General features: G+C 41.6%; 1 protein-coding gene across 1 annotated transcript in view; it reads left to right on the forward strand.

The window, feature by feature from the left end:
* GRIN2D (glutamate ionotropic receptor NMDA type subunit 2D) overlaps nucleotides 1-23,507 on the forward strand; it is a 1,124,513-nt gene that overhangs the window by 549,622 nt on the left and 551,384 nt on the right. Inside the window, exon 4 of the mRNA XM_077259507.1 lies at nucleotides 14,116-14,564. Coding sequence (XP_077115622.1) covers nucleotides 14,139-14,564 — 426 coding nt within the window. The 5' untranslated portion in view covers nucleotides 14,116-14,138. The remainder of the gene's footprint in view (nucleotides 1-14,115; nucleotides 14,565-23,507) is intronic.

The raw sequence follows: 23,507 nt of genomic DNA on the forward strand, positions 1-23,507 counted from the left end.
TACTTTTGAGGCAATTAAAGCTGGAAGTCATATTGAATAAATCTCTGTGAGCTTTCCACATCTTGCCACTGGGATTTTTCCCATTCCCCAAGGCAAAATTGCTCCAGCTCCTTCAAGTCAGATGGTTTCCTCTGGTGAACAGCAATCTTCAAGTCTGACCACATATCCTCAATTGTATTAAGGTCTGGGCCACTACAAAACATTTAAAAGCTTCCTTTTAAACAACTCGAGGGTTGCTTTAATGGTATGCTTTGGGTCATTGTCCTGTTGGAAGGTGAACCTATGTCTCAGATCACTGACAGACTGAAATAGGATTTGCTCTAGAATATCCCTGTATTTTCACCTCATCATCTTCCCCTTGACTCAGACCATTTTCGCTGTCCGTGCTGCCGAAAAACATCCCCACATAATGATGCTGCCATCACCATATTTCACTGTGGATATGATATAGCATTTACCTTGGTAGCAAAAAGTTACATTTTGATCTCATCTGACCACAGCACCTTTTACATTTGGGGAATCTCCCACATGTCTCTTGGTAAAATTTAAATGAATCTTGAAATGTTTGTGTGTAAGTAAAGGCTTTTTTTCTGGCCACTCTTGCATAAAGGCTACCTCTATGGAGTGTAAAGCTTATTGTTCTCACATGGACAGGTTCTCCAATCTCTGCTTGAGAACTCTGCAGCTGTTTCATGGTTACCTTTGGTCTCCGTGCTGCCTCTCTGATTAATGCCCTCCTTGCCCGGGCTGAGAGTTTTGGTGGGCGACCCTCTCTTAGCAGGTTTGTTGTATATCATGTTCCTTCCATTTGATGATAACGGATTTGATGATGCTAAGGGGGATCATCAGAGATTGGGATATTTATTTTGCAACCTAATCCTGGCATGTAGTTCTCAATAACTTTGTCCCTAACTTGTTTGGAGATCTCTTTAGCCTTCATGGTATTAGGTTAGTGGTGCCTTTTGCTTAATAGTGTTGCAGCCTCTGTGGCCTTTCAGAAAAAGTAAAGTATACATACTGACAGCCATGTGACACCTAGATTGCACACAGGTGGACGTCCAGTTACTAAGAATGTGACTAGTTATTTCATCCATTATTTTATGCCTATATTTTTCTCACTTCCCCAACTTTGACTATTTACTCCTGATGCATCACACACAAATCAGATTATAAAAATATTTAAACACAGATTGTAATGTAGGAAAATAAGCAAAAAGCCAAGGGGGTGAATACGTTTGCAAGCCACTATAAGTCCCAAAAGTGTTTTAAAATTTTATGCAGAGACGTGGAGAATATTTGGAGATTATTTAGAAGATTTGAGACAAACTTTCCAATGGCTGTCTGTGTTTGTTCTCAGTCAATAGACTATTTAGAGTGCCAGAAATGAAAGCCTACTGACAGATCTCTTTATGAAAAACATTGGGAATTCCTAGATCTCATGAATAGAAAAAGCAATCTATAAAGAAATTACTATTCATTCTGTTCTCTAACATATTCGTTAAAGAAATATTCAGGGCATATTGTGCTCACAGACAAACCTTTACCTTTGAAGAACTTTTAATATATTTCTTAGAATTCATAGTATTGCTGCAATTGAAAAATTGCCATCACATCTCATAAAGAAAGGGCAAGTGTCTGTAGACCCAGATGGCACAGTCCTGTTCTTGTCAAAGTACGAGCTCTTCTACTGCCGAAATCCAACTAAGTCACAGGCGCTTACACGTTGCGAGAGGATTGAGTTAAGGTAACGTGGTCCAGAGCATCAGACAGCAGAAGATGAGCCATCTGCATACGCTGCCGGCACAAAATATAATAACCAAATGTAATAACCAGGTTTCCCTTTTTATGTGTTTTATATGATAATGGTTTGTATTGTATCTGTCAGTTTTCATTCCTGAATCATTGCCACTAACCATGCAAAGCTTTCAGGCTGCATTTATATATAACCACCATGTCCAACCTAAAATGTGTCAAAATAGTACATCATAATGCAAAATGTGGATAGGAACTCATGACTAATAAATAATTAGGAAATCTATGCCAAGTGATGTGTTGTCAGAAATAATAGCTTTTACATATATATCTAGTGTGAGAAGATGACTTTAATAAAGTGCTTCATAGATGGCAATTATTGATGTCAGAAGCATTGTAACATTGTGGTCTTCTTAGACAAAGACTATATTTTCCACCATAATAGTTGTCATAATAAAAGGTAAAAAGAGAAAAACATCCTGCAATTCTAATATAGTGTGATTCTCTACAACATGATTCTTCTCAGACAATCGGCAATAGGAACAATTACCAGGGTGTATGTTCTAAGACAAAGAGCATGGAAGAGCACAGCATGAACAGCATCTGATGGTTCAATGGAGATATTACAATAAGAGGTGGGGGGATTAGCCTCTCTTCTGAGAAGGATGTGCACTCCTGCACAACCTCGGTAGTGGGCATCTCCGTATACTCCTGCTGTGCTTCCTAATCTGGTCACGTGGGCCCAAGGTTCAGTCACGTGATACCACTTCACAGGATGTGTCGCCACTACAAGTCCTGTTGTCTGGAGATGTTCTCTATGGCCCCAAGCTGCTTCAGCCATAATGCCTCAAGAGGAATGTCAACGTTTTTTTAGAAAAAATATATATGTGGTCAATTTTAGGAGCGCTAAGGCTATAGAGCACACTAAAATGAGTTGGTGGTGAACAACCTTTTATTAGACCACTACGCGTTTACCTTCCTCAGGTGGATTTGACCACATATTTTTTCCAAAAGACAGGGTGTGTGTTCTGGGATTTCTGCCTTCTAACGTAACTAGAGATGAGTGAGTGTACTCGTTGCTCGGTTGGTCTCCGAGTATTTGTGACTGCTCGGAGATTTAGTTTTCCTAAGCTCATCCCCCCCAAAAAAAATTAGTAAAATTGCACCTTTTTTGCAATTTCATCATACTTGGTATTTTTTTCCTGCTTTCCACTGCATCACATGATGAAATGAATGATGTCATTCAAAAGTACCAATTTTCCCGCAAATAAAAGCCCTATATTGATAGAAAATTTAAAAAGTTATGGCTCTTTGAAGAAGGGGAGAACAAACGAAAACAAAAAATGGAAAAATTGCCCGTGAATAAATGGGTTAATGCACTAGTATAGTAATGTGTCATAATGTTTCCCCAATTGCATTTTTATCACTCACCTTAATATTATTTTGAAATTCTCCACAACAGTGTTTTGTATTTTCAGAACTTTTTTTATACTAAGGTGAGTGGTTCTCATCATAGCTATATACTATTAGATAGCATTTCACATATTTACTCAAGTAATTTTTAATGTTGTTTAATTTTTTTGATATATTATTCCTTAGTTCCATCATTATTCACTTGATTTCAGTAAACCCCCGGCTAACACCAACAACTTAAAGACACCTTCTATTACATATAGGGAGCAAAGTGACAATGGGATGACGGAAGGGACCCCCTTAATATTGTCTGACTGCTTAACTCTTCATGCAACAGTTGGGATTGATCGAGTTAGCTCTAACTGCAGTTGAAAGTGGGTGCTAGGCCGGGGTCACACTTGCGAGTGTGATGCGAGAAACTTGCATGAGTTTCTCGCATCAATCCCGGGCACTGCCGCCAGCACTCGGGACCGCGAATACATGCAGCCGCACACTCCGGCCCTGAGTGCCGGCAGCAGCACTGTGTATTGATGAGAGAGACTTGTGCGAGTTTCTCGCATCACACACGCAAGTGTGACCCCTGCCTTAGCTGCAGATACAGCTCCATACACCCAAATATCCTTCCTACAAACACGGTAGATGACAGGAGGTTAAATAATTTCTTTATACTGTGGCCCCAATTCATCAAGACTGACATTGTGACATTGCTGGCATGCTGGAATCAGAGGCGTCAACTAGTTAATCGGGGGCATCTGAAAAATGGCATTAATTAGCCTCAATGCGCCTTGCCACACATTTTACTTCAGTCAGAGAGTAGAGTAAAATTTCTGCCATAAGGTACATCACAGTTCATCATAAAGTAGACAAACTGTGGTGTCATGTTCCATTTTGGCAGAGCTGATGAGACTGGTGTAAAAATGACCAAAGCTATAAGATTTTTGCACAAAAATGTTGAGACTTTTCAAAGTGTTTTACACACTCGTGAATCAGGGTCTGTAAGTTTATGCAAGTTGTCTAAAGGTGAGTTTGCTCTTTAACCACATACAAATGTACTGCTGACTCTAGAGCTGCATTTATGAGGGTATGAGTAATATATACTGTAGAATACATTGCTGCCCATTAGTTTATAAAGCAAAGCAAAATATTACACCTAGAGCCCGGTACAAGTGGGGTTAATAAGATCAAAGGGATTTTTTTTATGCCTTCCAGTATATCATAATGTTTTTGCTGGCATTGCAAACAATTCGCTAAAAGCTTTTTTTGATGTTGTTGTTTTCAATAGATAAGATGCACAGTTTGCAAGCGATTTGTTTGTAATGATTTACTAGAAGACAAAAGAATCATGAGTTATATTAGATGTGCTTGTTTCACAGTAGGAGGAAAAAAGAAAAAAAAGCTAACATTTCTTTCCACAAAATGTGCTGTAACGCTCTGCGGATCACTACCCAATAATTATAAATGTCTGTACATTCAGCAATTCCTGTCTGTTCTACAAATCCATCTGGCCTTATCTTAAAGACATTAATGGAAGAGAAACATGACTTGAAGTTCATGTTCATGCAAATAGCTGTCGTAAAATAAATGCTTGTGGAAGATGGTTAGCAGAATTTTGAGAGCAGCCGGCAAAGAAGACTAAGTAGATGAGTCAAGAAATAAGATGTGTTTCTCGAGGGATGTTAGAAGGTCATTCGTATGGCACAGTCAATATTCAAGCTTAAGAAATTCACCACTGCAAGAGATCTAGACAAATTCTATTGTGTAAAATGCACAAGGGTTAAGAGTCTTCGACGTCCAATCAATCTGCTGCTATGATAGGCACGTATTTATGACCCTCAGTATCAGCAGGGATACTACTTTTTCATTTTTGTGCTATCACTGGAATTCCTTAGCACTCAGCAAGAACAAGAGAGAATAGAAGGATTATATCATTGATACATTATTAGCAAGGAATACTAAAAGTACCTACCACTTTTCTCCTACCTAGCATGCAACATCTTGCGTGAAAAAGTTTATTTCATTCATACAATGAAATCAATCTTTATTTTACAAATACGAGGCTCAGTATACGGGAACTTCTCAAGAGTTTTATGGTCACAAAACTAATAATATCGCTGAGTAGGGTAGTAAACGACAAGCTCAGGTATTTTTCTGGCCACAATAGATTTTTCATTATCGAGAAAATGAGCTTTGATGTCAGCATAAATTGCACTGACGATGGGAAATTTTTGGTAAGTGTGTAATCCCATTTAGTGTCAGTGCCTATTGATATCTGTCCAGCAATAACAGTAACATAGTAGTGCCCCATCAGTCAGTATTGAAGCGACATCCAAACTCACACAATAAAAAAGTTATCCCATTAGTCTCCAGTGATGATCACCAGACAATCCAACAATATAGGGAAAGTAGAAAAATGTATTTGTGGCACCCACCTGAACAGAAATGTCAATAGACTTCATTCGAATTTCCTAAAGAATCCAGCGTGGTAGGCAATGGAATACTAAAAGTTACTAACAACAACTGTTTCACGCCCAGCAAGCGCTTCTTCCTGGAAAATGCACCTGCTGGATGCAAAACAGCTGTTGCCCTTACATTTCAATATTCTCCTGGCTACCACACTGGATTCTTTTGGAAATTGGGAAATAAGTCTATTGACATTTTAATTTGGATGAGTGTCACAGTTTTTTTTTCTATATTGGCCCTCAAACAATATCTTATTTTCACAGCAATGCAAAATTTGTTAGGCTATGTGCATAAAGTCTGTTTGCTGAGAAACTAAGAAAAAATTCCAAGTTCTTGAGGAGTTTTGTTTAAGAGGATATTGAGAATTTAATTCAGTTTCTGCTCGAAACCCGACTCCAAAAACTCTACATGCACGTTGCCTTAGGGGCCTGAAGGGTAATTTTGAGCTTAATGTCTACTGCCCAACCCAACATTGTAATAAAATCTATAAATATAAAGATCCTGATAGGTCGTAATATGGTTGACATTTCCTTAATATCTGTACCAGAACTATAAAGTCATGTTCACATGGAGTTTTTGGAACAAATCCACTCCAAAACACTTATAGAACTTTTCTTATTTGTTTCTATGGGAAATCCACTTGGCTTTTCATATGAGTTTTTTTAGTGTTTTATTCCTCAAAAGGTTTTGAAAAACACATGGTGGAAAAGAAATACATATCAGATCTTTGAAATCGAGGCAAATCAAAAGGCTGCAAAAAACAAAACTCTTGAAAACCACTTCCATCTTCAAGGAACACTTCAGTAAAAGAAAAACTCCTCCAAAATCTCGTAAAAAAGAAGCTTTTCTTGAGGTGGTTTCTGATTGAAACACTTGTCATTGAAACCTCATAAAAAATCTGCATGAATATAGCCTTAAAATCAAAAGACAGGATAAGAATTCATCACTTCTTGCTAGTACACCATTACAGTATCGTTTCAAATTTCCAATCTGCTAAACTTAGGGTTGTCATAAATGGTGGTGTTAATTGTTTATTTTTGTGAATGTTATGGGCAATTATCTAGTATAAGTATATAGAAAAGGGTGATCCCATAAATGTGTGAATTTTTGTGTATGTGTGCTTTAGTGTCTGTATGTGTGCATGCAATCTTACTTACCTGTTTGCATTATAACTAGGTAATTATTAGAGATGAGCCACCTCCCTAGTGTTCAGGTTCGGTTCGGTTCATCGAACAGGGACGTGTTCGACGAACTGTTCGTCGAACGTTCGACGAACACCGTTGAACTCCATTGAAACCAATGGCAGGCAAACACAAACACATACAAACACATGGAAAAGTCACAACTACATATAGTCATGCGAAAAGAAAAGAGGTGGAAGGGTAAAAGGAGGAGGAGACACAGATATAGGCATGTCATGCCCTTCTAAAATCAAGAAAGGCTGGAGTAAAAATCTAAACTCACTCTACCAACACCCAGACGTCTTGACAAAAAAAAATAAAAAATAAATATCTTTAGGTAGAATGGCGGCGGGTGGATTCAGAACACTTTCATTAGAAGACGTAGTGGTACCCCCTTGGGAGTTGTGACAAAAAATGAACCCAATACATTCAGATTAATCCACCATTTGTCATATACAAGGGGCAGGTCAGTAAACTACAACATCGACGCATAACCAAGTACAGTACTATGTACTGTACCTCCTTTGACAAGGCAATCAGGCAGGTCAAGAAGTTGGTAAGGGGCACCATAATGGCCAAACCAGACATTGAGGGGGCGTTCCAGTTACTACCTGTGCCTCCGAATAGTGTCCTCCCATTGGACTGCTTCTGTGAAGGAGCATACTACATAGATCGCTGATTGCCCATGGGGTGCTCCATATCCTGCTCACTATTTGAGGCATTTAGTTGCTTCCTTGAATGGGTCGTTATGGACGTTTCTAAGGCGGCACATATTATCCATTACCTCGACGACTTCTTATGCCTGGGCCCAAAAAATTTGCCACAGTGTGAAAACACGCGGTAGTCCACCTGTGAGAAGGAGAGAGCTGGAGGGAGAGTGGACACCCCAGAGCCGAGGGGTTAGATTGAGAAAGAAAGAATGCGGTGTAGCTTGCATCATGGGTGGGGTACTGTGCTGAGTAGCAGAAATTGCTACTAGGCCCAAAAGGATTTCCTGGGCCAGATGCCGTTACAAAATAGTATTTAGGTAGACAGGCTGTGTAGCTTGCTTCATGGGTGAGGTATGCTGCTGAGTAGCAGTAAATTCTACTAGGCCCAAAAGGAGTTCCTGGGCCAGGTGCCGTTAAAAATAGTACTTAGGTAAACAGGCGGTGTAGCTTGCATCATGGATGGGGTACGCTGCTGAGTTGCACTAAATTCTACTAGGCCCAGAAGGATTTCCCGGGCTAGATGCCATTACAAAATAGTAGTTAGGTAAACAGGCAGTGTAGCTTGCTTCATGGGTGGGGTGCGCTGCTGAGTAGCACCAAATTCTACTAGGCCCAAAAGGATTTCCTGGGCCAGATGCCATTAAAAATAGTACTTAGGTAAACAGGTGGTGTAGCTTGCTTCATGGGTGGGGTGCGCTGCTGAGTAGCACTAAATTCTACTAGGCCCAAAAGGATTTCCCGGGCTAGATGCAATTACAAAATCGTAGTTAGGGAAACAGGCGGTGTAGCTTGCTTCATGGGTGGGGTACGCTGCTGTGTAGCACCAAATTCTAATAGGCCCAAAAGGATTTCCTGGGCCAGATGCCGTTAAAAATAGTACTTAGGTAAACAGGCGGTGTAGCTTGCTTCATGGGTGGGGTACGCTGCTGAGTAGCACCAAATTCTAATAGGCCCAAAAGGATTTCCTGGGCTAGATGCCGTTACAAAATAGTAGTTAGGTAAACAGGCGGTGTAGCTTGCTTCATGGGTGGGGTACGCTGCTGAGTAACCCCAAATTCTACTAGGCCCAAAAGGATTTCCTGGGCCAGATGGCGTTACAAATAGTACTTAGGTAAACAGGCAGTGTAGCTTGCTTCATGGGTGGGGTACGCTGCTGACTAGCACTAAATTCTACTAGGCCCAGAAGGATTTCCTGGGCTAGATGCCGTTACAAAATAGTAGTTAGGTAAACAGGCAGTGTAGCTTGCTTCATGGGTGGGGTGCGCTGCTGAGTAGCACCAAATTCTACTAGGCCCAAAACGATTTCCTGGGCCAGATGCGATTAAAAATAGTACTTAGGTAAACAGGCAGTGTAGCTTGCTTCATGGGTGGGGTGCGCTGCTGAGTAGCACCAAATTCTAAAGGCCCAAAAGGATTTCTTGGGCTAGATACCTTTACAGTATAGTACTTAGGTAAACAGGCGGTGTAGCTTGCTTCATGGGTGGGGTACGCTGATGACTAGCACTAAATTCTACTAGGCCCAGAAGGATTTCCTGGGCTAGATGCTGTTACAAAATAGTAGTTAGGTAAACAGGCAGTGTAGCTTGCTTCATGGGTGGGGTGCGCTGCTGAGTAGCGCCAAATTCTACTAGGCCCAAAAGGATTTCCTGGGCCAGATGCGATTAAAAATAGTACTTAGGTAAACAGGCGGTGTAGCTTGCTTCATGGGTGGGGTATGCTGCTGAGTAGAACCAAATTCTGCTAGGCCCAAGAGGATTTCCTGGGCCAGATGCCGTTAAAAATAGTAGTTAGGTAAACAGGCAGTGTAGCTTGCTTCATGGGTGGTGTATGCTGCTGAGTAGCACTAAATTCTACTAGGCCCAAAAGGATTTCCCGGGCTAGATGCCGTTACAAAATAGTAGTTAGGTAAACAGGCGGTGTAGCTTGCTTCATGGGTGATGTACGCTGCTGAGTAGCACCAAATTCTAATAGGCCCAAATGGATTTCCTGGGCTAGATGCTGTTACAAAATAGTACTTAAGTAAACAGGCGGTATAGCTTGCTTCATGGGTGGGGTACACTGCTGAGTAGCACCAAATTCTAATAGGCCAAAAGGATTTCCTTGGCTAGATGCCATTACAAAATCGTAGTTAGGTAAACAGGCGGTGTAGCTTGCTTCATGGGTGGGGTACGCTGCTGAGTAGCACCAAATTCTACTAGGCCCAAAAGGATTTCCTGGGCCAGATGCCGTTAAAAATAGTACTTAGGTAAACAGGCGGTGGGTGGCTGGGCTACTCTGCTGTCTAGCAGACACTGAAGCTTTGGAACAGACCTCTGAATCCCAGGCCATAGTATAAGTAAACAACTCTGCAGATGACCCCATCCACCTGGAATTGACGATGGCAACATCATGTAAAACTCAGCAAGGGGACTAAATAAAAGAGTCTCCATTTTTTAAAAAAATTTGGCCACAGACACCACTTAAGTGGCATCAATTTTGCTAGAGTTTTTTAAAATGGTTGGTGAGGTGATTTTCAAAAATCATTAAGCTTTTAGTTTTCCCAAGATGATACAGGGGTTGAAAAGTCCTTGCGGATCCAGGATTTGTTCATCTTGATGAACGTTAGTCTGTCTACATTGTCACTGGACAGCCGCGTGCGCTTATCTGTCAGCACACCACCAGCAGCGCTGAACATACGTTCAGAGAGAACGCTGGCTGTGGGGCACGACAAGATCTGCAAGGCGTGAGTGGCGAGCTCAGGCCATTTTTCAAGATTGGAAGCCCAAAATGAGCAAGGGTCCAGTTCCACAGTCATGGCATCGATGTTAACTTGGAGATACTCTTGTACCATCCTCTCTAGGCGTTGGCTGTGCGTCAGACTTCTTGTCTCCTGTGGCCTTGCAAAGGATGGTCTAAATAAATCTTGAAACGATTGGAAAAAATTGCTGTTACCACCAGATACGATGTTACTGTTACAGTTCGAGTGATGACTCGATAGTCCCATGGTTGGCAAGTTAGAACTCAGAGATTGACTACGTGCACCACTGGTGTTTTGTGGAAAAGCAGATGTTAGATTCTGTAACATTCTCTGCTGATACTCCTGTATGAGTGAATCCCTTTCTATGGCAGGAATTATTTTGCCAAATTTGCTTTTGCACCGGGGATCTAAGAGTGTGGCAACCCAGTAGTCGGCATTACTTTGGATTCTGAGAATCCGAGGGTCATGTTGCAGGTAGTGCAGCAAGAAGGCACTCATGTGTCTTTTGCATCCAGGAGGACCAAGTCCTTGTTGTCTTGGTGGTGGCGAGGTGAGAATCATGCTTCCTTTGTCTGCCCTCTCCCCCCAACCTCGCACAACAGAAATTTGATCAAGGTCTCCCTCATCTGATTAGTCTTCCATGCCCAGCGCCAGTTCGTCCTCCACTTCTTCCCTGCCTCCTGCACCTTCTTCAACAGTTTGGCTGCTACCATGTGCCCTCGGTAATCTCTCTCCCTCAGCCTCCAATGCCAGCCGCCTTGGTGCTGCCAACCTTCTTGACCTTGGAAATATGATCCCTTCCGCATGCGACTCCTCCTGTTCCTCCTCCTCCTCTTGTTCCACCACATGACTCCGAACACTGTGTAAGGTGTGCTCCAGCATGTAAATCACCGGAATGATCATGCTGATAATGGCATCATCAGCACTAAACTTCTTCGTTGCTATTTCAAAACTGTGCAGAAGGGTGCATAGGTCCCTGATCTGAGACCACTCCTGCAGCATGATTTGCTCCACCTCTTGAGCTCGTTGGCCAGGCTATACGTCATAAAATATTGCACCAGGGCTCGTCGGACAGCGCAGACACTGCTCCTAGGCCCAAAACTATTAACTGGATTAGATGCAGTAAAAATTGAGAAACACAGGCGGTATAGTTTGTTTCACAGGCTGGCTACTCTGCTGATGTGAAGACACTGCTCTTAGGCCCCAAACTATTAGCTGGATTAGTAGCAGTAAAAATTGAGATACACAGGTGGTATAGTTAGTTTCACAGGTGGGCTACTCTGCTGATGTGCAGACACTGCTCCCAGGCCCTAAACTATTAACTGGATTAGATGCAGTGAAAATAGAGATACGCAGGCGGTGTAGTTAGTTTCACAGGCAGGCTACTCTGCTGACGTGCAGACACTGCTACTAAGCCCAAAACCCCAAAACGATTTACTGGGTTAGATGCAGTAAAAATTGAGATACACAGGCGGTGTAGCTAGCTTCACAGGTGGGCTACTCAGACAATGCTACTAGCCCAAAAGGATTGGCTGAGCTAGATTACACAAAATGCTGTGACTAACACTTGCACAGCACTGGCTCAGACCTGCCTGGCAAACAGTGCTATGAACTGCTGTAACCTACCCTGAAAAGGGCTGATATTACAACTAGTCCCGACTCCTCCCGACTCCCTAAACCTATCTCTCTGACAATTCGCTCCAGAAAAACACTCTTAGTCTGTATAGCGCCCACAGCAGCAGCGGTGCCGTCTAACAGTAACTGCAGCAGTGAGGAAATGGTGGCTACGGGGCAAATGGCTGGTTCTTATAGGGCAAGGACATGTGACATACACAGCCAATGACACATGCCCTTGCTTGTGTGCATCACATGCACATTGCTGTGTGTGTGTGCACTGCTGATAGGCTGAGAGACTGCACCACCCCTCTGTAAATGCGGGAAAGAAATTAAAAAACGAAATCGGCGTTATTTTAGCACAGATCTATCCCCCACCCACTATACACTGAAACAGTCAATTAACAATGATAAACAGTTTTAATGTGCAAATCAAGCTAGGCTTTTGGTGAACGAACAGTTATCGAACAGAAACTCGAACAGCCGAATTTTAAGCAAATTGTTCGGGTTCGTCAAACGGCTCGAAAGCCACCCAAAACAGCTCGAATTTGAAATTGGCGAACAGTTCGACTCGAACACTGCTCATCTCTAGTAATTATACTGATTTTACAATTTTTTTGCATGAAAATTCTACTAAATTTATACATAAGTACTGTGAGTGATCTAAACTATCTCCTGTTGTGGCATATGGGCAGTTTTGAGTGTTTCTTCAGCATAGGATCCTTGTGTGTTAGCAAATACTCATCACAACTATATATTACATGGCCTTCGTCCACTGGTGTGTCTTAGTAAATATGCCTCCTGGATAGAAAATTTTTGAGCTACTGGATATCTCTCCCTACTAGTTAAGTCAACCAGACCTGAGTGGATTAACTTATTTCTTGGACAGCTTTTGTGTAAGAAGGACTTATCCAGAAGAAGTAATCTCTTTAATGCATAATGTCCATTACTTCTACCTGTTTTCTCACAAGATGTGCATGAACGAATGTTTTCCTAAATTGACTGTAACTAAAATAACAGTGAAAAAACTTTGGACTCATTTTGACAACACAACTAATTAAACAATTAGTAGTCGCCAGGTCCACCCAGGCACAATGTTTCTTGGTGCAAGCAGGTAGATTTATTAAAGTTCATAATTCTCCAGCATAAATGAAAACAAACAGCCTTTTCTCTTGCATAAATGAAAGCACAAATAAACAAACAGTCCATACGGCGATATGGGATCACCAAGCGGATTCACTCGTTCAAGGCCAATTTTAGTCAACCTCTGGCCAGCATACAATAGTCTTTCCACCTCCAAACACAGACACCACTGAGTTAGCCCAGGTGCTTTAAATAGGCCCTTTGAATCCTGTAGTGGAGATATGGGAGTGGTCTGTTGCACCCAGCTCTTCTGGCTGCTCCAAAAACCCAGATCCAAAAATCTAGGCCCATTAAAAAAAAACCTCAAAGCAACTTATTGTTGATGCAGCCATCAGACTCACATCACTGAGGCTAGCCACCTCGGTGACACATACCTTGCCATTTGCTTTCCTACACTACATTTTTGCCAACCATTGGTTATTTATTAGGAACAGCCTACATGCTATCATGAAAAATGAACAATAGTAATGTCTGTGATTGTTCTTGGCAGAACATGTCCTATTTACACTGGACATGTGCAGCTGAGAGCAATCGCTTTTTTTAAGCCAGTCAAAACATTATTTCATCTGACATACAGGGCAGCACAGTGGCGCAGTGGTTAGCACTGCAGCCTTGCAGCGCTGGAGTCCTGGGTTCTAATCCCACCCAGGACAACATCTGCAAAGAGTTTTTATGTTCTCTCCGTGTTTGCGTGGGGGTACTCCGGTTTCCTCCCACATTTCAAAGACATACTGATAGGGAATTTAGATTGTGAGCCCCATCAGGGGCAGCGTTGATAATGTGTGCAAACTGTGAAGCGCTGCGGAATATGTTAGCGCTATATAAAAAAAAAGAAAGAAAGGAGAATAAAGACATACGAGTGTTTTGTTCATCGGGTGTCCATTTGCCTGTTTATACTGAAGGATATCGGAAAGTGTAAATGCACCTTTTACAGTTTGGAGGAAGCATAACATGTTAACACTGACTAATTTAATTTGTGTGAATAAAGCAGAAAATCTGCCACTAATTCAATTGCTGGTAGAATTAAGATGTTATTTTTTAATATTTCACATTCATTTGTAATTTGTCTAATTCTAACACTCGTTCTTCTTTGTTTCATTTTTAGAGTGGCAGCCAAAACCCTTCGAGATGTGTTTTCCACCAGCTGTGAACACTGCCTTTGTGCCCGCTGCTGCTAGGATGCTATTTTTGTTGGCCCTGGCATGCGCCAGTCCTCTTCTAGAATTTCGAGATGATGTTCCAAGATCCCTTAATGTGGCCATAATATTTAGTGGTATCTCGTATCCACCAGAGAGTGCCCGGTTTTCACACTCTGCTTTCCGTAATTTTTCTATGGAAGTGAATCCCATTTCTGTAATACTTAATGACACAAATCCTCGCAGCCTTATCCTGCAAATATGCGATGTTCTTTCCAGCTTGAGAATTCATGGCGTTGTTTTTGAAGATGACACCAGAACAGAATCTGTTGCCCAGATCCTTGACTTCATTTCTGCCCAAACATCTATGCCCATCATTGGTATTAACGGAGGATCTGCAATTGTGCTGACACCCAAGGTAGGAGCAAGACTTTTTTTTCATTGTATGAGATATAAGAACTTCGGCTGTTACATTCAATGAATATGCAATCTTTCTCTTGTACCGAGAAGTTACGGAAGCCATAAATTTAGATATTGTCACATTGGGAGGGGCTGAGAAGATACACTTCAGAAATGCTCTTTGTCAGAATTGGCAATTGGGATGTGGAACATTTACATCCTCCCCACGTAGCAGGTAGAATTCCTAGAGAATGATCTCTACTGGTTTGTTGAAAGATGTATGAGGCCAAAGCACATCTACTGTATCTACATAAGAAATTCTCTCCCTTGTCTTGAATAGTAATATGACAGGCTTTCCATCATGTCCAGTAAGTGACCTTGGTTGCTCTATCAAAGTGATTTGCTATGGATGATTTACAGGAAAGAAACTATTCATGTTAATCTTATTCAAACTACTTGTAACATTATAAAGTCTAAATCAATGGGAGGAGGGCAAGAAAAGATCTGGCCTGTCTGCTATAGGGCAAAAACCATAGGTCAGCGTTCTGCCATAGTCTAATCTACTAAAATGGACGGCTCTGTTTTCTCCATAGACACTTGCCAATAAAATGCGCGCTTTTTTAACAAACGTTTGCAGAATACTAATATTTTAATTTTACATAAACAGAATAAATAGGCATGCCATCACTTTGGCGTGGAGCTCTGATACTGGATCTGATTGATTGGATGTGTAAATGGAAATTATCCAGATTACATTGCATTGGCAGTAGGGCTGTCTTTAATCTGTTATTTGGTGGGTCACATTTGCATATTTCATCTAATAATAATTGAAAAAAATTAAAGCATTTATGAATTGTTCTCTACCATTTTTTAAAATACTACAACTACTTATACTATTTTAATTAATGATTAGTGTTGAGCATTCCGATACCGCAAGTATCGGGTATCGGCCGATACTTGCGGGTATCGGAATTCCGATACCGAGATCCGATACTTTTGTGGTATCGGGTATCGGTATCGAAACAACATTAATGTAAAAATGTGTAAAAGAGAGAATTAAAATAAAAAATATTGCTATACTCACCTCTCCGACGCAGCCTGCACCTTACTGAGGGAAGCGGCAGCGTTCTTTGTTTAAAATTCGCGCTTTTCTTTCCTTTACGTGAAGTCCCGGCTTGTGATTGGTTGCGTCGCAGTCACATGGGCGACGCAACCAATCACAGCAAGCCGTGACGTAATTTCAGGCCCTTAAGGATTTTAAAATTACGTCCCGGCTTTGTGATTGGTTGCGTCGCAGTTACATGGGCGACGCAACCAATCACAAGCCGTGACGTCACGGGAGGCTGGACACGCGCGCATTTTAAAATGCGCGCTTGTCCAGCCTCCCGTGACGTCCCGGCTTGTGATTGGTTGCGTCGCGGTCAACCAATCACAAGCCGGGAGGCTGGACACGCGCGCATTTTAAAATTCGCGCTTGTCCAGCCTCCCGTGACGTCCCGGCTTGTGATTGGTTGCGTCGCGGTCAACCAATCACAAGCCGGGAGGCTGGACACGCGCGCATTTTAAAATGCGCGCTTGTCCAGCCTCCCGTGACGTCCCGGCTTGTGATTGGTTGCGTCGCGGTCAACCAATCACAAGCCGGGAGGCTGGACACGCGCGCATTTTAAAATGCGCGCTTGTCCAGCCTCCCGTGACGTCCCGGCTTGTGATTGGTTGCGTCGCGGTCAACCAATCACAAGCCGGGAGGTTGGAGCGTGTCCAGCCTCCCGGCTTGTGATTGGTTGACCGCGACGCAACCAATCACAAGCCGGGACGTCACGGGAGGCTGGACAAGCGCGCATTTTAAAATGCGCGCGTGTCCAGCCTCCCGACTTGTGATTGGTTGACCGCGATGCAACCAATCACAAGCCGGGACGTCACGGGAGGCTGGACAAGCGCGCATTTTAAAATGCGCGCGTGTCCAGCCTCCCGTGACGTCACGGCTTGTGATTGGTTGCGTCGCCCATGTGACTGCGACGCAACCAATCACAAAGCTGGGACGTAATTTTAAAATCCTTAAGGGCCTGAAATTACGTCACGGCTTGCTGTGATTGGTTGCGTCGCCCATGTGACTGCGACGCAACCAATCACAAAGCCGGGACGTAATTTTAAAATCCTTAAGGACCTGAAATTACGTCACGGCTTGCTGTGATTGGTTGCGTCGCCCATGTGACTGCGACGCAACCAATCACAAAGCCGGGACTTCACGTAAGGAAAGAAAAGCGCGCATTTTAAGCAAACAACGCTGCCGGTTCCCTCGGAGAGGTGAGTATAGCAATATTTTTTATTTTAATTCTTTCTTTTACACATTAATATGGTTCCCAGGGCCTGAAGGAGAGTTTTCTCTCCTTCAGACCCTGGGAACCATCAGGAATACCGTCCGATACTTGAGTCCCATTGACTTGTATTGGTATCGGGTATCGGTATCGGATTGGATCCGATACTTTGCCGGTATCGGCCGATACTTTCCGATACCGATACTTTCAAGTATCGGACGGTATCGCTCAACACTATTAATGATGTATCTAGCTTAAATTGCACCAATCTGTTCCTCAGTGCTGTACAGATATTGTCATCAGTTACATTAGTCTCCCTCCTAAATGGGGCTCACCATCTAAAGGCCCCTCACAGTAGATAAAATTAGCCCCAATCTGCAGATTTTAGATGGACCATTTGCCCATTTGATGTATTTTGTGGCCTCCTCACTTTCAGTAAATGAGAGAGGAGAAGGCACCCTTAACACATCCTTTTATCGAGTACATGTGGTATCAGTTTTTTTCATGGATAACGCATGTGCCCGTTCTAACTTATTAAGTTGCTCACATGTTCATGTTTTTACATGAAATGTATGTCCATGCAAACCACCACTCAGAGACATGTCCATTTTTTTTCCCAGCAGCACGGATGAAAAGGGTCAATACAAGTCTATGGGTCCATGAAAAATATAGCAGGGGATTGCTTCACTTTCCTAAATGAAAATACATGCACAATAGGTCATACTGAACATTCATGTGTATGAAGAGGACTGTAGATATAACTGTTGGCTAATCCAGCTCTTATTTGATAATTATCAAAGGTGTATTAGCATTTAATTATCCTATTTATTGTGACAGACACAGGTAATAACATTTATTCTATTTAGATTTAATCAGAGAAAGACTAGTTGATAGGTAAACATTGCATAAAAACTCCATGTAGAAGGGAATGACTATTAAAATATCTATAGTAACTAGAGATGAGCGAATCAGTCGAGTTGAGAAATTCGGTAAATCACTCAAATTTTACAGGAAAATTAGATTTTTCATCAGAACTATTTGATGCAAATTGAAAGTCCTTTATTATGTTCTGGGGTCTCTCTAGAGGATACACATGATGACATCACAACGCTACTATGAGCCAAAACCTAGTCATCTCCTTGATATGTCGTAATGTCCAGACTTGTACCACTACAACATGGCTCGTAACAACATCAGAGACCTACTCAATGCTGGGAGTTCTGGCACAGAATGATACAATCAGTAAAGGGCTAGAAGGAAATAAAAAGCGCAATATGATCTTATATGGGTATAAGGAGTTAAATTCTATTCAAATTTAATCACCAGATTGAGCCCTATTAAGTAATCCAATGAAAAAGTGGCTTTATTCAACGCATTTTGGAGCACCACGGCTCCTTCATCAGGATATGAATGGTATCCTGATGAAGGAGCCATGGTGCTCCAAAACTCTCTGAATAAAGCCACTTTTTTATTGGATTACTTAATTGGACTTCTAGTTTTATAAGTGGCGCAGAGAAGAATCCACTTCTATATCCCATTTTGTTATCTACAGAATGAAACAAGCCATAGAGGACATTGTATGTGATGAAGCAAGGCATAAAAAAAGGATGTTGATGAACAGATGACAGGTTCCAGGAGTGGCGGAACAGTTGAACAATAAGAATAGTATTCATTGTGTTACGTTTTTGTCGAGCCTCTGCAGTTTTGCAAAATCTCTGCCAACTGACTACATTTCAGCTTAATTCTCACACAGCAAATTAAAAAAAAATCTGATTCTAGAGAATCCCAATTTTTGTAAAATTTGAGCCTAATTCAATTCTAGTTGAACCAATCTGCTCTTGGCTAATAGCATCTCAAATGGCCACAACTAGATAGACCCATTATTATAATAAAAAAAGGTAAAGACATTTGACCGAGGCATTTTTCATCTCAGTCAGTTATTCTGTAGTTCTATTAAAATCAATTATTTTTTTATTATGCTTTGCCATCAGATAGCACCATCATATTCTGCAGTCCTTTACAGACTTTATCATCTCTGTCTACAATGTCAGCATGTCTTAGGAATGTGGGAGGAAACCGGCGAACCTAGAGGAAACCCACGCGAACAAGGGGAGAACATACAAACTCCTTGCAGATGTTGTCCTTGGTGGGAGTTGAACCCAGGACCCCAAGGCAACAGTGCTAACAGCACTGCCCTATTAATGATGTCAATGTAGATTTTGACACCAAAACAAAATGTAGCGCAAATTACATATTGACAATAAGGTAAATATTCACCTATAAATGTTAAAAATTCTGGAGGACATTCTGTTGAAACTGTCATTAGGAGGAATTTGCCGGGATGTAATGAGTGCAAGCTGGATTTTTATTGAAATAACAAAATTCTATGTGTTTCAAATCGTGAGGAAGGCACTGGTTTAGTGATCAAATGTATAGCTTTTTGTAATTCCAAAAAAATGTAGATTGCACTCAATACATCCTGGGTAATACATTGGTTTTCTGACACGAATGACAAACAAGGAGTATACCTGCAGCGCCAAAGGTGTTTCTGGTTCCCATTGTCGATTTTCACATTTTTTGCAAATTAGATGAGCAAAAATATGCAACTATTTTCCTCTAAAATTCCAACATTCAGCCCTTGATAGAATTCTCTTGTTGCGTTTTTATATTTTCCAGCAAAAGGAAATGAATAATAACTCAAAACTTTGTGTTTTGGATGACGTTTTTATCCAATAGTAATTGGACAAGCAGAATTAAAATGGGGCCTCCATCTGGTGCTTGCAAACATTGCCATAGCTTCAGTGGCATTGGACAGGACAGCGCTTGGTCTTTGTTTTTCTCATTTCCTTTCCGTGATCCATCGGTTAATAATAATAATAATCTCCTTATTTATATAGCACCAATATATTCCGCAGCACTTTACAGACATTATCATTGCTGTCCCCAATGGGGCTCACATTCTAAATTCCCTATCAGTATGTCTTAAGAATGTGGGAGGAAACCGGAGTACCTGGAGGAAACCCACACAAACACAAGGAAAACATACAAACTTCTTGCAGATGTTGTCCTTGGTGGGATTTGAACCCAGGACTCCAGTGCTGCAATGCTAACTACTGAGCTACCGTGTTGCCCATAATTAGGTTAATATCCTATTTGTTATCATTCTAGAGCCCTTAATAGGGAAACCCTTTACAGCTTTTTTCCACTTTGTAAAATAGGGATTTTTATCTTGTGGCCATAATACCTAGACCCCCAAGAGATATGCCCCATTTTGACCCGTCTTATTCTTCAGGACCGGCGTATCAGTTACATGGCAAGTCTCTGTAATACTTACATTCTTGACTAAGCTTTAATAAGGTCTGTTAAGCTTCCAATAAGATTTCTGGTATGTTTAACATCAAGAATCATCCGATTTGAATACGCTTTTCCCAATGTGAATACTGAAAAATACCAAAGAGGATCTGAATGCAATAAAATAAAGATAAAAAATATATAAGCTTATGTAATACAGATGACTGTATGCAACTCGCAGATAACGCAAGGCAGGAACGGCCAAGTAAATGAAATAATTCTGTTTAAATACAATAGTAATTTACAGTAATTCTAAACATTTGGTGATAATAACAAGGCAAATCAACAATAAACCAAATAACGATACAAAAGAAACAACAACAAAAGTTCTTTACTATTTAATACTAATGTTCTCTCACGAAGGTGGTATGCCCATTCCTGGGAGTTGCCACGTATGTTCTCTCTTTATCTCTGGCCCTAGTGGGAGTCACTGGGTTTTCCCTTTAGGCCACGAGTCTTTCTGATGAAGTTTATTAAAGAGTGTTGAACCTCCCATACACCAACTTGCCGCTTCCCAACCTGTTGTCCTGACCCCGGCCAGTCTCAGTACTGCATTTTAAAATTGCCCTGCTCACTAGCACTGTCTCTCTGCAACCGCAGGCATGCCTCTCTAGTCATCATCTCCTCACGGATCTTTGCTGCTTGACCATCGGCAAACATCTCCTGGGCCCGGAGCAGAAATGACTGGGGTTCAGCTCTTGACAGGTGATGTCTGGTCTCTGGATCTTGACCGACGTAGGGCACAGGTCCTGGTGTTGACTGGCGCAATCAGAATTCTGGGTCTTCCCGGACATAGTCTGGACCTTGTCAGGTGGCGACTGACACCGTGGGGGAGCAGATATCCTGCTGAGGCCTGTCATGTTGGCCTCAGCGCCATCCCTGGTCTGCATCTGCTCTTCTCTCTATGACAAATCTGACTGCGGTTTTGCATGCACAGGGTTTTTATATTCCTGAACTCTCTCCTAGGAGTCACCTAACTCTTTCCAGCACAAATAGCTACTCCTGCAATTCTTCTAGTACAAATTGGTTCCACCTTCTTGTGCCCGGCCAGCAGATGGCAGTCTTTCCTCACTATGATATGGGCTCTTCAGGGGTATTACTGCTTCCTCTTGAACTTACAATTTGAAAATATGAATTTATTATTATTCTTTTCCTCCGTGAGTACATTTGTGCAATATTCACTGGTGGAAAGAATACATTAACCATCTTCTTAATAAGATATATTAATTTTTCTTCTTTATTAATAAAAAAAAGAAAACATATGCCAGGAGTCTAACTTGAGCTGAGGTTTAGATGTTTGAAACTATACTCAAAAGGATTATTTTGATTTTATTAAACAGGTTGGGTAGCAAAATAATGTAATAAAGTATATTTTTCCTTACGGACCAAATCAATATCCTGAGCAAATGTTTATCAGTAAGAAGGTAAGAAGAATCTTAGGAGTTATCAATTACATTTTAATAATGATAACTTGGCTCCATTAAAAATTGATTATTGCTCACATCATAAAATGTTAAAAGTAATTTATAATTAAAAATATTCTAATCTGATTGACCTTCTCTGCTAATTTAATATCATTGCATATTGGGCCAATGTGCATAAAAATCTGTTTTTGACTGATTTGTATTCCAATAACCAAGTTTCTGAGAAAGGAAAAACCGGATGAAGTTCATTTTTACATAAATATGAATATCTAGTTTTAAATACTATATAACTTTTTTAATCTAAATAGGTTCAAAAACTAAACTTTAGCCCCTGTATGTTAGGCGTCAGGATTCTCCCGCTGCACGGGATAGATCCCAGGCCTCGTTTGCCTCTGCGGTGACCCATTCAGGTTCAGCTGCTGCGAGTGCTGCTGAGCTTGATTACTGCTGGCTCTCCAGCCAAGCCTTTAGTAAGCAGTAATATTCAGGGACACTCCGGCACTCTGGAGTCTAAATCCAGAGATCACCATACTGAGCATGTCAGTTTCGTTGCGTCTTCTCATTGGTGGTCGCGGACGTCAGCTGCTCTGGTGATCTGGCAGAGCCGGATTGGTCCATGGTCAAGGTCCTGTCTGACCGGACTTGAGCCTAGTGTATAAAAAAAAACTAGTGTATAAAAGGTTCTCAGAGGTGCACACCAGTGTGCTAATATCATTTATGTGTGGTTGTTGCCTGTGGATACTCTACCACTCAGTCAGCTCGTGTGAATTAGTGGCTCTAATCTCAGTGAGTAATTACGTGGCTAGGCAGGGTTAGTTTGTTGTACTTTGCTTGGCTTAGCATCTGTTTCCTCCTTGTGTGCACAACTGAGTCACAGAGCAAGTACCAACCCTCAGGCTAGACCTCACTGAGAAAGCGACAAGGTCGTGCATCTAGCGTCACTTGTGCTGTTAGCACAATCTACTCGCAGTACGAGCTCTACCCACCAGCTGGTTCCCTGCGACGTGTAACAGGGTCAGCAATTTGCTTTTCGCTGTTCCTCTCTGTGCGGTAACAGAACTGGATAGGTAGTGTTCTGTTCACACAGTATGATGCTTTAACACTGTACGTTTAAGTTTCCACCTAACTGCCTGGTTCCGCCATGGCTCTATAGCAGCAGTTTTCCATCTCTGCATGGAGGACCCCGGGTTGTGATTGCTCTTCATTACTTTTTTATTTAGTGCAATCCACCAACCCTAACACTGTAAATCGAAGTTTTTTCAGAAACTGTTTGAAAATTTTGAAAAAATGTTAGGCAAAATTTTGGTATTTACACGTCAGTCCTGGACAGCCTATTCAACTTTTGGAAAAGTGGTTGGGGCATCATGGGGAGAGACACAGCCTGCAAAATTGCCAAAATGTGTGGAGTAAATTAAAAAAGAACTGTACTCAAGTATCTGATTGGAGTACGTTTCTTGTGCTGAAGCATGGAACTGGAATGATGCACCAAATTTAGAAGGTGCACACCTTTTAATGAATTTGGTGCATTTTACTAGTCTCCACATTCTGTTTCACATGTCAGTCTTCATGAGTTTGGACCTTTGAGTTTAAACCCTTGCCTACAATTGACATACTGGTATGTCATATGCTGGCTACCTGTCTTTAATGTAGGCTCACAAGCTTAGCCCCATTTTTCCTTGCATTCAACCATCAACTGCCTCTAACACTCATGCATATAGCAAGGCTCCACCCCAAAACTACTAAATCTCACTGTCAATCTCTGACAGCAGCATTTAAATTGTGCCTGCAGGGGGTATGCAACCATTGGCACACCTATGATGTGATCACAGGATGCAGATGGGTTCCCAGGATGACCAGGGGGTATGCTGAAGA

This window comes from Ranitomeya variabilis, chromosome 4, assembly GCF_051348905.1.
Source record: "Ranitomeya variabilis isolate aRanVar5 chromosome 4, aRanVar5.hap1, whole genome shotgun sequence".
Taxonomy (NCBI): domain Eukaryota; kingdom Metazoa; phylum Chordata; class Amphibia; order Anura; family Dendrobatidae; genus Ranitomeya; species Ranitomeya variabilis.